The sequence below is a fragment of the Corella eumyota genome, chromosome 5 (assembly GCF_963082875.1).
Source record: "Corella eumyota chromosome 5, kaCorEumy4.1, whole genome shotgun sequence".
Lineage (NCBI taxonomy): Eukaryota > Metazoa > Chordata > Ascidiacea > Phlebobranchia > Corellidae > Corella > Corella eumyota.
This window is the reverse complement of record NC_137494.1, coordinates 2,901,602-2,919,986: the sequence shown is the minus strand read 5'-3', so window position 1 is coordinate 2,919,986 and position 18,385 is coordinate 2,901,602. Positions and strand designations below refer to the sequence as shown.

General features: G+C 24.5%; 2 protein-coding genes across 3 annotated transcripts; both read left to right on the top strand.

The window, feature by feature from the left end:
- The first annotated feature begins 10,673 nt into the window (after window positions 1-10,673).
- LOC145752622 (beta-arrestin-1-like) lies at window positions 10,674-13,915 on the top strand. Its single transcript, XM_082568925.1, has 11 exons — window positions 10,674-10,707; window positions 10,862-10,922; window positions 11,047-11,088; window positions 11,171-11,268; window positions 11,406-11,507; window positions 11,835-11,968; window positions 12,229-12,358; window positions 12,580-12,737; window positions 13,215-13,352; window positions 13,563-13,649; window positions 13,861-13,915. Exons 1-11 carry the CDS (start codon window positions 10,705-10,707, stop codon window positions 13,913-13,915), a joined length of 1,008 nt encoding a protein of 335 aa, XP_082425051.1. The 5' UTR covers window positions 10,674-10,704.
- Window positions 13,916-14,380: 465 nt separating this feature from the next.
- LOC145752863 (uncharacterized) lies at window positions 14,381-18,158 on the top strand. 2 transcript variants are annotated; one of them, XM_082569222.1, is made up of 8 exons: window positions 14,381-14,765; window positions 14,876-15,016; window positions 15,517-15,684; window positions 15,821-15,886; window positions 16,445-16,550; window positions 16,703-16,779; window positions 17,001-17,114; window positions 17,291-18,158. In XM_082569222.1, the coding sequence occupies exons 1-8, from the start codon at window positions 14,678-14,680 to the stop codon at window positions 17,803-17,805; spliced, it is 1,275 nt and encodes a 424-aa protein (XP_082425348.1). In that variant the 5' UTR covers window positions 14,381-14,677; the 3' UTR covers window positions 17,806-18,158. The 2 variants fall into 2 exon arrangements, with proteins under 2 accessions (XP_082425348.1, XP_082425347.1); XM_082569221.1 differs by having other exon boundaries at window positions 16,998-17,114.
- Window positions 18,159-18,385: the final 227 nt, after the last annotated feature.

Here is an 18,385-nt window from a genome sequence, read left to right as displayed (position 1 = left end):
GTCACTGCGGTTGTTATAGTAAATGGAATTTAAAATCTAAAAAATAAATTTTTTTCACAATTTTTTATATCAACTTATAATTATATATGCATATGACGTCACATAAAGGCCAACTGGCCAAAATAAAAATTCGCCCTAATTTTTTTGTTTTAGATTTTTTTTGCAAATCACTTTATCTGGAATTTAAGTTAGACAAGTGCACATCTAATAAAGCAATTAATTTTGGATTTTAAGATTTAACAAATTTTATGTAATATGCCTATAACTTTTATGAATATTAATATTTTTGATTAATAATTTTGAAATAGGTTCGTTACGTTACTGCGGTTGTTATAGTAAATGAAATTTAAAATCTAAAAAATAAATTTTTTTCACAATTTTTTATATCAACTTATAATTATATATGCATATGACGTCACATAAAGGCCAACTGGCCAAAATAAAAATTCGCCCTAATTTTTTTGTATTAGTTTTTTTTGCAAATTACTTTATCTGGAATTTAAGTTAGACAAGTGCGCATCTAATAAGGCAATTAATTTTGGATTTTAAGATTTGGCAAATTTTATGTAATATGCCTATAACTTTTATGAATATTAATATTTTTGATTAATAATTTCAAAATAGGTTCGTTACGTCACTGCGGTTGTTATAGTAAATGGAATTTAAAATCTAAAAAATAAATTTTTTTTACAATTTTTTATATCAACTTATAATTATATATGCATATGACGTCACATAAAGGCCAACTGGCCAAAATAAAAATTCGCCCTAATTTTTTTGTTTTAGATTTTTTTTGCAAATCACTTTATCTGGAATTTAAGTTAGACAAGTGCACATCTAATAAGGCAATTAATTTTGGATTTTAAGATTTAACAAATTTTATGTAATATGCCTATAACTTTTATGAATATTAATATTTTTGATTAATAATTTCAAAATAGGTTCGTTACGTCACTGCGGTTGTTATAGTAAATGGAATTTGAAATCTAAAAAATAAATTTTTTTCACAATTTTTTATATCAACTTATAATTATATATGCATATGACGTCACATAAAGGCCAACTGGCCAAAATAAAAATTCGCCCTAATTTTTTTGTTTTAGATTTTTTTTGCAAATCACTTTATCTGGAATTTAAGTTAGACAAGTGCACATCTAATAAGGCAATTAATTTTGGATTTTAAGATTTAACAAATTTTATGTAATATGCCTATAACTTTTATGAATATTAATATTTTTGATTAATAATTTCAAAATAGGTTCGTTACGTCACTGCGGTTGTTATAGTAAATGGAATTTAAAATCTAAAAAATAAATTTTTTTCACAATTTTTTATATCAACTTATAATTATATATGCATATGACGTCATATAAAGGCCAACTGGCCAAAATAAAAATTTGCCCTAATTTTTTTGTTTTAGATTTTTTTTGCAAATTTCTTTATCTGGAATTTAAGTTAGACAAGTGCACATCTAATAAGGCAATTAATTTTGGATTTTAAAATTTGGCCAATTTTATGTAATATGCCTATAACTTTTATGAATAATAATATTTTTGATTAATAATTTTGAAATAGGTTCGTTACGTTACTGCGGTTGTTATAGTAAATGAAATTTAAAATCTAAAAAATAAATTTTTTTCACAATTTTTTATATCAACTTATAATTATATATGCATATGACGTCACATAAAGGCCAACTGGCCAAAATAAAAATTCGCCCTAATTTTTTTGTATTAGTTTTTTTTGCAAATTACTTTATCTGGAATTTAAGTTAGACAAGTGCGCATCTAATAAGGCAATTAATTTTGGATTTTAAGATTTGGCAAATTTTATGTAATATGCCTATAACTTTTATGAATATTAATATTTTTGATTAATAATTTCAAAATAGGTTCGTTACGTCACTGCGGTTGTTATAGTAAATGGAATTTAAAATCTAAAAAATAAATTTTTTTCACAATTTTTTATATCAACTTATAATTATATATGCATATGACGTCACATAAAGGCCAACTGGCCAAAATAAAAATTCGCCCTAATTTTTTTGTTTTAGATTTTTTTTGCAAATCACTTTATCTGGAATTTAAGTTAGACAAGTGCACATCTAATAAGGCAATTAATTTTGGATTTTAAGATTTAACAAATTTTATGTAATATGCCTATAACTTTTATGAATAATAATATTTTTGATTAATAATTTTGAAATAGGTTCGTTACGTTACTGCGGTTGTTATAGTAAATGAAATTTAAAATCTAAAAAATAAATTTTTTTCACAATTTTTTATATCAACTTATAATTATATATGCATATGACGTCACATAAAGGCCAACTGGCCAAAATAAAAATTCGCCCTAATTTTTTTGTATTAGTTTTTTTTGCAAATTACTTTATCTGGAATTTAAGTTAGACAAGTGCGCATCTAATAAGGCAATTAATTTTGGATTTTAAGATTTGGCAAATTTTATGTAATATGCCTATAACTTTTATGAATATTAATATTTTTGATTAATAATTTCAAAATAGGTTCGTTACGTCACTGCGGTTGTTATAGTAAATGGAATTTAAAATCTAAAAAATAAATTTTTTTCACAATTTTTTATATCAACTTATAATTATATATGCATATGACGTCACATAAAGGCCAACTGGCCAAAATAAAAATTCGCCCTAATTTTTTTGTTTTAGATTTTTTTTGCAAATCACTTTATCTGGAATTTAAGTTAGACAAGTGCACATCTAATAAGGCAATTAATTTTGGATTTTAAGATTTAACAAATTTTATGTAATATGCCTATAACTTTTATGAATATTAATATTTTTGATTAATAATTTCAAAATAGGTTCGTTACGTCACTGCGGTTGTTATAGTAAATGGAATTTGAAATCTAAAAAATAAATTTTTTTCACAATTTTTTATATCAACTTATAATTATATATGCATATGACGTCACATAAAGGCCAACTGGCCAAAATAAAAATTCGCCCTAATTTTTTTGTTTTAGATTTTTTTTGCAAATCACTTTATCTGGATATTAAGTTAGACAAGTGCACATCTAATAAGGCAATTAATTTTGGATTTTAAGATTTAACAAATTTTATGTAATATGCCTATAACTTTTATGAATATTAATATTTTTGATTAATAATTTCAAAATAGGTTCGTTACGTCACTGCGGTTGTTATAGTAAATGGAATTTAAAATCTAAAAAATAATTTTTTTTCACAATTTTTTATATCAACTTATAATTATATATGCATATGACGTCACATAAAGGCCAACTGGCCAAAATAAAAATTCGCCCTAATTTTTTTGTTTTAGATTTTTTTTGCAAATTACTTTATCTGGAATTTAAGTTAGACAAGTGCACATCTAATAAGGCAATTAAATTTGGATTTTAAGATTTAGCAAATTTTATGTAATATGCCTATAACTTTTATGAATATTAATATTTTTGATTAATAATTTCAAAATAGGTTCGTTACGTTACTGTGGTTGTTATAGTAAATGGAATTTGAAATCTAAAAAATAAATTTTTTTCACAATTTTTTATATCAACTTATAATTATATATGCATATGACGTCACATAAAGGCCAACTGGCCAAAATAAAAATTCGCCCTAATTTTTTTGTTTTAGATTTTTTTTGCAAATCACTTTATCTGGAATTTAAGTTAGACAAGTGCACATCTAATAAGGCAATTAATTTTGAATTTTAAGATTTAACAAATTTTATGTAATATGCCTATAACTTTTATGAATATTAATATTTTTGATTAATAATTTCAAAATAGGTTCGTTACGTCACTGCGGTTGTTATAGTAAATGGAATTTAAAATCTAAAAAATAAATTTTTTTCACAATTTTTTATATCAACTTATAATTATATATGCATATGACGTCATATAAAGGCCAACTGGCCAAAATAAAAATTTGCCCTAATTTTTTTGTTTTAGATTTTTTTTGCAAATTTCTTTATCTGGAATTTAAGTTAGACAAGTGCACATCTAATAAGGCAATTAATTTTGGATTTTAAAATTTGGCCAATTTTATGTAATATGCCTATAACTTTTATGAATAATAATATTTTTGATTAATAATTTTGAAATAGGTTCGTTACGTTACTGCGGTTGTTATAGTAAATGAAATTTAAAATCTAAAAAATAAATTTTTTTCACAATTTTTTATATCAACTTATAATTATATATGCATATGACGTCACATAAAGGCCAACTGGCCAAAATAAAAATTCGCCCTAATTTTTTTGTATTAGTTTTTTTTGCAAATTACTTTATCTGGAATTTAAGTTAGACAAGTGCGCATCTAATAAGGCAATTAATTTTGGATTTTAAGATTTGGCAAATTTTATGTAATATGCCTATAACTTTTATGAATATTAATATTTTTGATTAATAATTTCAAAATAGGTTCGTTACGTCACTGCGGTTGTTATAGTTAATGGAATTTAAAATCTAAAAAATAAATTTTTTTCACAATTTTTTATATCAACTTATAATTATATATGCATATGACGTCACATAAAGGCCAACTGGCCAAAATAAAAATTCGCCCTAATTTTTTTGTTTTAGATTTTTTTTGCAAATCACTTTATCTGGAATTTAAGTTAGACAAGTGCACATCTAATAAGGCAATTAATTTTGGATTTTAAGATTTAACAAATTTTATGTAATATGCCTATAACTTTTATGAATAATAATATTTTTGATTAATAATTTTGAAATAGGTTCGTTACGTTACTGCGGTTGTTATAGTAAATGAAATTTAAAATCTAAAAAATAAATTTTTTTCACAATTTTTTATATCAACTTATAATTATATATGCATATGACGTCACATAAAGGCCAACTGGCCAAAATAAAAATTCGCCCTAATTTTTTTGTATTAGTTTTTTTTGCAAATTACTTTATCTGGAATTTAAGTTAGACAAGTGCGCATCTAATAAGGCAATTAATTTTGGATTTTAAGATTTGGCAAATTTTATGTAATATGCCTATAACTTTTATGAATATTAATATTTTTGATTAATAATTTCAAAATAGGTTCGTTACGTCACTGCGGTTGTTATAGTAAATGGAATTTAAAATCTAAAAAATAAATTTTTTTCACAATTTTTTATATCAACTTATAATTATATATGCATATGACGTCACATAAAGGCCAACTGGCCAAAATAAAAATTCGCCCTAATTTTTTTGTTTTAGATTTTTTTTGCAAATCACTTTATCTGGAATTTAAGTTAGACAAGTGCACATCTAATAAGGCAATTAATTTTGGATTTTAAGATTTAACAAATTTTATGTAATATGCCTATAACTTTTATGAATATTAATATTTTTGATTAATAATTTCAAAATAGGTTCGTTACGTCACTGCGGTTGTTATAGTAAATGGAATTTGAAATCTAAAAAATAAATTTTTTTCACAATTTTTTATATCAACTTATAATTATATATGCATATGACGTCACATAAAGGCCAACTGGCCAAAATAAAAATTCGCCCTAATTTTTTTGTTTTAGATTTTTTTTGCAAATCACTTTATCTGGATATTAAGTTAGACAAGTGCACATCTAATAAGGCAATTAATTTTGGATTTTAAGATTTAACAAATTTTATGTAATATGCCTATAACTTTTATGAATATTAATATTTTTGATTAATAATTTCAAAATAGGTTCGTTACGTCACTGCGGTTGTTATAGTAAATGGAATTTAAAATCTAAAAAATAATTTTTTTTCACAATTTTTTATATCAACTTATAATTATATATGCATATGACGTCACATAAAGGCCAACTGGCCAAAATAAAAATTCGCCCTAATTTTTTTGTTTTAGATTTTTTTTGCAAATTACTTTATCTGGAATTTAAGTTAGACAAGTGCACATCTAATAAGGCAATTAAATTTGGATTTTAAGATTTAGCAAATTTTATGTAATATGCCTATAACTTTTATGAATATTAATATTTTTGATTAATAATTTCAAAATAGGTTCGTTACGTTACTGTGGTTGTTATAGTAAATGGAATTTGAAATCTAAAAAATAAATTTTTTTCACAATTTTTTATATCAACTTATAATTATATATGCATATGACGTCACATAAAGGCCAACTGGCCAAAATAAAAATTCGCCCTAATTTTTTTGTTTTAGATTTTTTTGCAAATTTCTTTATCTGGAATTTAAGTTAGACAAGTGCACATCTAATAAGGCAATTCATTTTGGATTTTAAGATTTGGCAAATTTTATGTAATATGCCTATAACTTTTATGAATATTAATATTTTTGATTAATAATTTCAAAATAGTTTCGTTACGTTACTGCGGTTGTTATAGTAAATGGAATTTGAAATCTAAAAAATAAATTTTTTTCACAATTTTTTATATCAACTTATAATTATATATGCATATGACGTCACATAAAGGCCAACTGGCCAAAATAAAAATTTGCCCTAATTTTTTTGTTTTAGATTTTTTTTGCAAATTTCTTTATCTGGACTTTAAGTTAGACACGTGCACATCTAATAAGGCAATTAATTTTGGATTTTAAGATTTGGCCAATTTTATGTAATATGCCTATAACTTTTATGAATATTAATATTTTTGATTAATAATTTCAAAATAGGTTCGTTACGTCACTGCGGTTGTTATAGTAAACGGAATTTAAAATCTAAAAAATAAATTTTTTTCACAATTTCTTATATCAACTTATAATTATATATGCATATGACGTCACATAAAGGCCAACTGGCCAAAATAAAAATTCGCCCTAATTTTTTTGTTTTAGATTTTTTTTGCAAATTACTTTATCTGGAATTTAAGTTAGACAAGTGCACATCTAATAAGGCAATTAATTTTGGATTTTAAGATTTAGCAAATTTTATGTAATATGCCTATAACTTTTATGAATATTAATATTTTTGATTAATAATTTCAAAATAGGTTCGTTACGTTACTGTGGTTGTTATAGTAAATGGAATTTGAAATCTAAAAAATAAATTTTTTTCACAATTTTTTATATCAACTTATAATTATATATGCATATGACGTCACATAAAGGCCAACTGGCCAAAATAAAAATTCGCCCTAATTTTTTTGTTTTAGATTTTTTTTGCAAATTTCTTTATCTGGAATTTAAGTTAGACAAGTGCGCATCTAATAAGGCAATTAATTTTGGATTTTAAAATTTGGCCAATTTTATGTAATATGCCTATAACTTTTATGAATATTAATATTTTTGATTAATAATTTTGAAATAGGTTCGTTACGTTACTGCGGTTGTTATAGTAAATGGAATTTAAAATCTAAAAAATAAATTTTTTTCACAATTTTTTATATCAACTTATATATGCATATGACGTCACATAAAGGCCAACTGGCCAAAATAAAAATTCGCCCTAATTTTTTTGTTTTAGATTTTTTTTGCAAATTTCTTTATCTGGAATTTAAGTTAGACAAGTGCGCATCTAATAAGGCAATTAATTTTGGATTTTAAGATTTGGCCAATTTTATGTAATATGCCTATAACTTTTATGAATATTAATATTTTTGATTAATAATTTCAAAATAGGTTTGTTACGTTACTGCAGTTGTTATAGTAAATGGAATTTAAAATCTAAAAAATAATTTTTTTTCACAATTTTTTATATCAACTTATAATTATATATGCATATGACGTCACATAAAGGCCAACTGGCCAAAATAAAAATTTGCCCTAATTTTTTTGTTTTAGATTTTTTTTGCAAATTTCTTTATCTGGAATTTAAGTTAGACAAGTGCGCATCTAATAAGGCAATTAATTTTGGATTTTAAGATTTGGCAAATTTTATGTAATATGCCTATAACTTTTATGAATATTAATATTTTTGATTAATAATTTCAAAATAGGTTTGTTACGTTACTGCAGTTGTTATAGTAAATGGAATTTAAAATCTAAAAAACAATTTTTTTTCACAATTTTTTATATCAACTTATAATTATATATGCATATGATGTCACATAAAGGCCAACTGGCCAAAATAAAAATTCGCCCTAATTTTTTTGTTTTAAATTTTTTTGCAAATTTCTTTATCTGGAATTTAAGTTAGACAAGTGTGCATCTAATAAGGCAATTAATTTTGGATTTTAAGATTTGGCAAATTTTATGTAATATGCCTATAACTTTTATGAATATTAATATTTTTGATTAATAATTTCAAAATAGGTTTGTTTCGTTACTGCAGTTGTTATAGTAAATGGAATTTAAAATCTAAAAAATAATTTTTTTTCACGATTTTTTATATTAACTTATAATTATATATGCATATGACGTCACATAAAGAACTGGCCAAAATAAAAATTCGCCCTAATTTTTTTGTTTTAGATTTTTTTTTCAAATTTTTTTATCTGGAATTTAAGTTAGACAAGTGCGCATCTAATAAGGCAATTAATTTTGGATTTTAAGATTTGGCAGTTTTTATGTAATATGCGTATGACTTTTGTTAATATTTTTAATAAATATTTCCAATAAATGTTAATATTTTTAATAAATATTTCCAATAAATATTAATATTTTTAATAAATATTTCCAAAATAGGCTTATTACGTCACTGCAATTGTTATGGTAAATGAAATTTAAAATCTAAAAATTTTTTTTTTAAATGTTTGTATAATTTTATATTCATATATGTGTAAGACGTCACATGGTGGCCAACCGGCAAAAACAAAAATTTTCCCTAACTAGTATTTAAGTTACACAAATAAATGCGCTTCTAATAAGACAATAAATTTTGGTTTTGTTATGGAAAATGAAATTTAAAATCTAAAAAAAATATTATTTTAAAAATTTTTGTACAATCTTATAATTATATATGCTTATGACGTCACAAGGTCACTTGGTGGGTAACTACTAACTAGCCAAAACAAAAAATCACGATTTTATTAAATTTAGCGATTTTCATAAATTAGTATAATTTTTTTTTTAATTTTAACAAAAATACGTTTAATATGCAGGAGCAGTTATTATCCTAAATTAAATTTATATTAAAAAAAATATTAGGATACAAATTACTTATGCCCCTATAACGTCAAAGGCTACGTAGTTTCTTGCAATAAGATTCTTTAAATATTTCTGCTAATTGCCCTAATTAACTAGGAACGTTTAAAAACAAGAAATTATTTTAATTTTTAAAAATTTAAAGATTTTTTAAATTGCGCTAAATAGTTTTATTTGTATTAATGTTATTGATTAATTTTATAAAAATACGTTTGTTGGACCTTTTCGGTTATTATATATATATTATAGATATATATATAATAAATTTAAAACCTATATATATGCATAGGACGGCTAAATATAGACAAAATTGTTTATAACATTGCCACTTATAACGTTAACACTATATTTTTAAGTAACCACAATGACAGAATAAACACACTTTCACCTGTTTATTGATCGTAGATGTCGACTTTTATTTTAGTTGTTTTGCCAGAAGCTCTCTCTGTCTTGATATCAGCAAGTGCAGAATTCGGCTTTACCCTAGAAACATAAAATATCGGTAAAGATTTGTTTTTAACAAACGCACAATATGTAATCTTCGTATAAATAATACTTATATTACGTCGATACTTCCAGTGTGTATGAAAAATAATTCAATATTAAAAAAAAGTACGCAGGTCGTCAATGTAGACTTTCCTTAGTTTAAAATACAAATCGTAAATTAAATTCTTAACAGCATCAATTTAAAAAAACAATTTTAAATAATAGTTTTACATTAAATATACTAATTCCAACACGAGATACAATATTTATCATAATTTTCATTTAAAAAAATCTAATTTTGACCTATATTGCAAAATGACGATGAGTTTAAAGTAATTTAAGTTATGATGGTAATAAATACAACAGATATAGGCTAAGAGTTACATTATAAATATTTTGGTTTAATGTTTAAGTAAGAATTTTACTTAAAATCTAAGGCAAAATCTTGAGTAAGGTGATTAATATATAATGTTACAAAAATATGTTCATAGTTTTGTTTAATCAATTTTTAATGACGTTGTAACCTTATTCAAATAATCACTTAACAAAATCTGATGTAAATAATACACGGAAATAAATAAGGTCAAAAAAATACTTGGTAATAAATTAAGTCAAAAAATAATTTAATTAAAAAAAATCAGAATGTAACATCTAAATTACAGTGTCGCAAATAAAAAATAAAGCTACAGGACTAACACCACGTCGCACGCAAACACAGATAAGATAAGTGACCACGTGACCTAAAGATACATTAGCTATAATCAAACATTTGTATTTTTTATTTATTAAAAAAATACATTTGTTAAAAAATTTTTTCACCCCTAAAAAAGAGATTAATGGATTTATATTAATTATCAAAAAGCTTATTCTTTAAAGGTTGAAATTTTAATCATCAAAAATACTAATCTTCTGATCACTATAGTAATCCTTTTTTGCAATCGTTTTAATAAATGTAGCGTAAATAATAACAGATTAATCTATCCCTATAAAAATGAGAATTTAAAATAAACATTTATCATAAGGTTGCGACGTCTTGTTATAATAAAAAGTGTTCGAATACCCTTTTTATAAATAGATAAACGTATTTTTGGACGACTTCAAATTATTATTTTTTTTTTGGCGGAAAAGTTAACTATGTCTGTTTACAAGAAAGTTACCCCGAATAAAATGGTAAGTTAATTTTACTTTCGTGAAAAATATGTTTTATAAGCGCAAATGGTTAGAAAAAACTAAACATTAGTAAGTTTTTGTTATATAATATACTTTTAGGGGTAAATGTTTAGTTTATAATATACCATAAAATCAAATAAAATTTTATTTTTAGGTCACCATGTATTTACCAAAACGTGACTACGTAGACCATACAACACATACCGACCCAATAGGTAAATATTATTATATTTAAGGCAATTATATTTGTATAAAAAAACGAATAAATCTTCTAGTGTTTGTAAATTTTGTTAATTGTATGGTATAATTTATCTTTTAAATAAAATTGTATTTCTTTAGATGGCGTTGTATTGGTGGATCCCGCTTTAAAAGATGGCAAGGGTAAATATATCTAACATGTTATATTTTATTAAATTATAAATTTGTATTTAAAAAAAATTTAAACTTAATAAAAATATTTTAGTGAATGTCAAATTGACGTGTGCTTTTCAATATGGAAGAGAAGATTTAGAGGCAATAGGGGTGAAGTACACCAAACAATATTGTGATATTGTTACTCAGGTATTTATTTATAAAATATAAGAACAAAAACATGGTGGACTCCAATAAAATATTTCAAGTGTTTATAAATTAGTGTTATTTTAAATATTTAAAAAAGAATAGTCTTACATATTTGAAAAAAAAATTACTTAAAAAAGGTCTACCCTCCGAATGATGCTTCTAAGGGCAAAGAAAACACAGAAATGCAAAATAAGCTTTTAAGAAAACTTGGTGAAAATGCTTACCCATTCACAGTGGAGGTTAGTTGAAAAGGATCTTGTTACTCTTTTATTCTTTTTTAAATCTATTGTTCTGTTTTAGTGTAGGCAAATCTGTAAAGAAATTTATGTTAACTTTATTCTTATATAAAAACTTAATACCTTTTTTAGTTTTAAATTACTTTAAAAAAATTTAAACCCTAAAGGTATTTGTTTGTTTATGCCACATTTATATTTTAAAAACAAACCAGATAAAGCTTAGATTACTTTTACACAATTTTACCAATACCAATTTATAATTTGACTAACAAGTGTATGATTAGGTTTTTACCTCATTTTTACCTATAACCAACTTTAATATATTTACAGGTTCCTCGCAACTCTCCCTGTTCTGTTTCATTAAATCCAGAATCATCAGATCATGTTGATCGAGCTTGTGGTGTGGATTACAAACTTATTGCTTTTGTTGCAACAAGAAACAACAACACACTAATTGACCCAGAGTAAATTATAACCCTCAATCATGTTAACTTTCTAAAAAAATAATATAATTTATTAATTTTAAGTAATCTGTTTTAAATCTTTGAATTAACTGAATAAATCTTTAAATTAACTGAATAAAATATTTTATGTTATTTTAATTTATTTGGTCTTAGTAAGTACAGGAAAATTTTAACATTAAATTTTAGTTGCAAACATATTAAAAGTTTGACCAAAAATAATTTAAATAATTTTTAAACCAATTTACAAATTCTTTTTTTAGATCTTCAGCAACTTTTAAAATTCGCAAAATTCAATATGCCCCAGATAAAGCAGGGTCACCTCCGCGACAAATCGAAGAGCTATGCAAGAAGGAGAAACCCTTGTCTGTTGACGTCTCTCTTAACAAAGAGGTAAATAATCTAATTAATATTAAAACCTGTTAAAATATGTTTAAAATGTATTTACAAACTAAAGTAATCTATACTGTGTCACTTTTACAGATGTATGCAAATTGTAAATAATAATTGGTTTAAAAAAAACATAGGTTTTTAAATTGTTATATAAATACTCAAATAAATGTAAGCTATACAGAGAAGTAAAATGTAAAAAGTTAACACCTTTTTCTTCACAGTTATATTACCATGGTGAAGATATTAAGGTGATTGTCAAAATCGAAAACAAATCTGGAAAAAATGTGAAAAAAATCAAGTTAACAGTTGAGCAATTCGCTAATGTTTGCTTATTCAAGAATGCTCAATATTCAAGTACTGTTGTAACAGAAGAAATTTGGTAATTCCTTTTTGTTGATAAATTGGAAAACCACTATTAAAAATAAATTGTTTTATATACTTTTTTACCATTACAAATAATTTTTAATCAATTTAAGTGCTTATATTATTATATACAAATGTTACAGATTAAAATATATTGATCATTAAAGATGATTTAATCCCTTAATAATACTAAATAGATTAGGATTACAATACTAACAAAAATAAAATATCAAATTTCACTTCAAATTAGCGAATAGGTCAATTGAAATCACATAACCAATTTAAATAATTTATAACGGTCCATTAAAACTTAATATTGAACTACTAACAAAATATTTTAACAATTAATAACATTTAATACAATTTAATTCTTTAAGCAATACCACCACTATTTTTTTATGGGAATACACACAATAATTAGTTTTTAAACTTTTAACAATATTTAAACAAACCATGCCATATTGTTAAATTTCCTACATTATTTTTTTTACAGTGATCAGATCCCAGCTGGTACCAACTTCAACAAAGTTTATTCGATTTGTCCTCTGCTAAGTGATAATAAGGACAAAGGAGCAATTGCTTTGGATGGAAAGTTAAGACAGGAAGACACCAACCTAGCTTCAAGCACAATGTAATTTGTTTGTTGTTTGTAAGATATTCAGTAAAAAAAATTTCTATTTAACAAAACAAAAAAGAAACTATTTTATACTAGTAAAAATAAATAAATTGAAGATTTTATTATAAAACTGTAAATTTTTACTTGTTTTCAAAAATAAAAATAAACTTATCTTACAGAGTTTTTTAAAGACTGTCAGTATTTATTTTTACCTTTTATTTTCAGAGCTAAACCAGGAACATCAGAGGAAGAAGTTGGAATTGTCGTCAACTACAAAGTGAATTGCATTTTTTGTTTTGGAGCTTTTGGAGGGTAAGTTTATTATCTACATATTCACAAATAAATCTAGTTGTTCACCATTTGATTTTAATTTGTAAAAATTTATTTAATCTTAGATTTATTGAACTACAGAGTTGACCTTTTTTAATTAAATAATTAAATGATTACCCTCTTTTATTACCATAAATAAATAAAATATTATTTAAATAAAAGTAAATTCTTAAATACTTTATATTTTTGATAGGGAACAAAAAGTCGTGTTGCCATTTATTTTGATGCATCCTAAACCAAGCACCTAAATATGGTTTAACCACATTTAAGATAGATGTATTGTATTTTTGTTGTCAAACATATATTTATATTTTGTCCAGTGTTATCTGTAAATAAATGTTTTAATTAAAAATAACATTTTTTGTAAATTTAAGTTTAGCTTGTGAATAAATTTGAAAACAAATAAAAAAATTTATAAGTAAAATAAAAGAAAATGGTGTTATAAAAATAAATTAAATCTGGTATTTATAAATACAAAAATTTCTGCTTAGTTGAAATTTAAATTTAGAATTTGCAAGTTAATAAATGAAAATGAAACAAGTATATACAACAAAATTATTAATAAATACAATAGAACAATCACCACATTAACTTCCTTGTTCGTCATATTAATACCACATAATCAAAGCATCATCACATTCTTTTGCCCACATATTTAAATAACTTTGTGAAAGAATATTAAGATAAAACCAGTATTAAACTTTGACAAAAAAGTTGTTAGCATTAAACCCCTGTTCTAATAAAGCAATTTTTTAAGTATATTTATTTTTAAATTTAGTGATAATAAATAAGAGGACGTTAACTTATTACATTAAGGTACAAAAAGAAAATAGATAAACATTGTGTAGGTGTGTTAACTCTTAATTTAATATAGACAAACACGCAAAAGAATTGTGCCTAAGAATATGACTAATATAGCAAAGTTGTTTGCTACATTAGTGAGAGTGGGATTTAAGTAAAACAAAAATAGTGTAGACTTTAAAAAAGAAATTAAATGTTAATATTTAAAAATGTTTGGAAATTTCCATATTTGGACTATTTTTGGTTTAATTTTAATGGTTTATGTCATCTTTGGAGAAAGTATAAATCAAAGCGCAGGTAAAATACATGATATTAATTCAGTATTTTAAAAAGTGAAATTGTTTAAATGACTAATTTCTGAGAAAAAAAACATATTTTTGGGGTGTTTAATTCAAGTTAGTATTTAGTTTTTACTTACGCACTTGGAACAGCTCAAAATGGTTTTGGCCCATACCCTATTGACTTAACTAGAGCCTATCTAGATGTTAAAATTGCAAATATGACCATCAATCATCTTAAAACAAACAATAATTGGGTCATTAACACAAGTAAGCAAAAAAATTAATTTATAGTTGCACCAACATTAAGCTAAGTGTACAGCAATATGCAATATATATAATAACTGGCAGCATGGTGCAGTGGTAAGAACACTTGCTACTCCACACATGGGGTCGTGGGTTTAATCCCCATTGACCTCATGCTGTAGTGCCCTTGAGTAAGCGCTATAAATGGTATAAATGCTGAGCCAGCACTTAATCAGCAGTATAATTATCGGGCAATTATAATCTATAATATCCCAAACTGCCACAGGCAACTCGACACGTGGTCGGAGTAACTTATGTTACTCTATGTTTAAGTGGGCATTCCACTTTCCCACATCGAGAAAAAAGATATATACAAAAAAAAATAAAAATAGTTTTTAGAAACTTGGTTTGACTGAAGTCAGTATGATGTCCTGCAACTTTCGAATAAAATGTGTTTTACAACTATTCAAGAATAAAAAACTATTATTTAAAGATGGAATAAATTTATATATTATTGTTTACAGATCAATCTACAGTTTGTGCAAACCAGAACAAATGTCACTTTAATGCAAGTTGTGTAATAAAAGCCCCTTACATATACCAATGTCAATGTAAAACAGGATATCTAGATATAAGCACAAACTTTAACACTTCATACAATATTACACCACCTGGTACCAACTGCACAAATAGTAAGAATTTATCAGCATAACACATAATATACAAAAACAATAAATTTAATATGTACAAGACTTTTTTAATATGTACAAGAATTTAATGATTACTAAATTTTAAAAATCAACAAAAAATATTATTTATTTTATACAGAGACAAGAACACAAACAGTTTCTTACCAAATACCTACACTACATCTGACAACTGTGCAAAATCAAGGTATTTGTGTCAACAACGGCAACATAGTGTAGTTGTAAGAACACTTGCTACACCACACATAAGGTCGTGGGTTCAATCCCCACTGCTCTCATGCTGTAGCCCCTTTGAGTAAGGCGCTATAAACGTTATGAACTCCTGCTGACCCAGCACTTAATCAGCAGCATAAGTATCGGGCAATTATAATTTATAATATCCCAAACTGCCACAAGCAACTAGAGACTTGGTCGGAGTAACTTATGTTACTCTATGTTTAAGTCGCGCATTTGACTTTCCCACATCAAGAATAAAGATATATAAAAAAAATAACTTTTAACTGATTGTTAATTTGTGTAACTTAGTACTATAGTTTGTAAGAACACTTGCTACACCATATGAGGGTGGGTTCAATCCCCACTGCTCTTATGCTGTAGGGACTCTTTTTTAAAGTCATGCATTCAACCTTTTCACATCAAGGATAAAGATATATACAAAAAATAGTAAAATTTGTTCCAAAAAAAACAAATTCCCTTTTAAAAATGGTTTGACAAAATAAATAACCTTTAGATTTTGATTTTTTAGAAAATAGTGGTTTTAAAACAAGAAACACAATGATTGGAATTATATTTTGCATATTTGCTATGTTTGTAACAATTGGCATATACTTCTATCTGAGATTTCATAGAAAGTAAGTTCAAAATCTTACAAAAAATAAAAATTTTAGTTTTTAAGATTTCTTTACTTAAAAACAACAAAAAATATTACAGACCTACGTCTTATTTAATGGCATATGCCAATGTTTTTAAGTACAGTTTTTACTATTAATTTATTTTTATAAAGTAAGAGCTTCAAGTTAGAAATCAAAGTTAGAGTGACAGAAGTTCAAGATAGTAATTCAACAGAAACAAGCGACAATGGTAACGTAATTACAAACAAGTTAAAAAACTTTTGTAATTAAAAGTAATCAAACAAATGCAACTTAAATATTGTTTTATAAATCATGATATAATTATATATTTTTTCATGATATAATTATAGATTTTTTTAAAGCTCCGAATAATACAAGGCTTTAAAATTTAGTAGAAAAATTTAATAAATATAAACTGTTTGTATTACTTGAAGATTTTTTTTTTAGAAGTTGTCATAGAATCAAGTAATGGAGAATTGGCAAAAGAAACTATAAACATATTATATGAAGTTTCACCAGTCTTGGATGACTTAGACCAAAATGAATATGCCACAATACCAGAAAGTATTACTCAAATTTTATTTATTTAAGTATTACCCAAAAAGTTTTACTCAAATGTTATTACACTAATAAATACGAACACCCCTTATGAAAAGTTAAATGATCGGTTAAACAATATTTTAAATACCCACTTTTTAAGCCAATTAAATCAACCACATTTAAACCATCTTTATTTACAGAACAAGCAACCTCTACAAGAAAACCAGAAGCGGTAGAAGTAAGTAACCCTCTATACCAGGATATCCAAACAAATCAAGGTGAAAATCAAGAGCCTAAAAATATTGCTGAAACAAGCAGTAATAAAATATCTTCTGCTACAAAAAGCAGTAAGACAGAATATACAAAATTTGGTGATAAAAATTGTCACAAAGTTTCCATTGACAAACATTTTACAGCACTACACTACACAGACAAAACATATTCACTTGACCAAAATATAGAAAAAGATAATATAGAACCATTATATACCACTATAGAAGACAATAAAAAAGACAAAAAGTCAGCACAAAATGTTGACAACAAACAGAAAAATACCAACTTGAGTAACAAAAAACAAAACATATCACAAGAGAGTGTTAATAAAAGTAACTCTATAGATAAACCTAATGAGAGTGCTTATGATTTTGCTGATGAAAGTATTAAATTAGAATGCGTAACAGCTAATGAAAATTTAGATACAACAGCAAATGACTAACCATTTAAAAAACATAACTCACATAAAAAGAATAATGAATAAAGCTTTTTAATGAGAGCGCTTATGATTTTGCTGATAAAAGTACTAAATTAGAATGCGTAACAGCTAATGAAAATTTAGATACAACAGTAAATGACTAACCAATTAAAAAACATAACTCACCTAAAAAGAATAATGAATAAAGCTTTTTATTTCAATTTTTTTCTATATGTGTTAGTCCATATTATTAAAGTAAAAACTATTACCAAATTTGAGTAAAAAAACAACTTTTAATTTTTTTTAGCAATCAATATTTCCTTGTTGTTATGCTTTTTTTAGAAATTGTATATAAAATCTCTTAAGTTTAATAACTTCCTCGTATTATAATTGTTTTAATTTTATTCAATTTATTCTCAAAATATATTACCAGAGAATGTATGTTACTTAGTTTTGGTATATACTTTAAAATAAATATGAGTGTTATTTCACAATTGCAAATTTATTTTGATTTCTTTAAAAACAACACCAAACAATAAGTGGTAGGTTATATTAAAAGAAGTAGGTGATACAAGAAAACACCTTAGTTATTTTAGTAATAAAA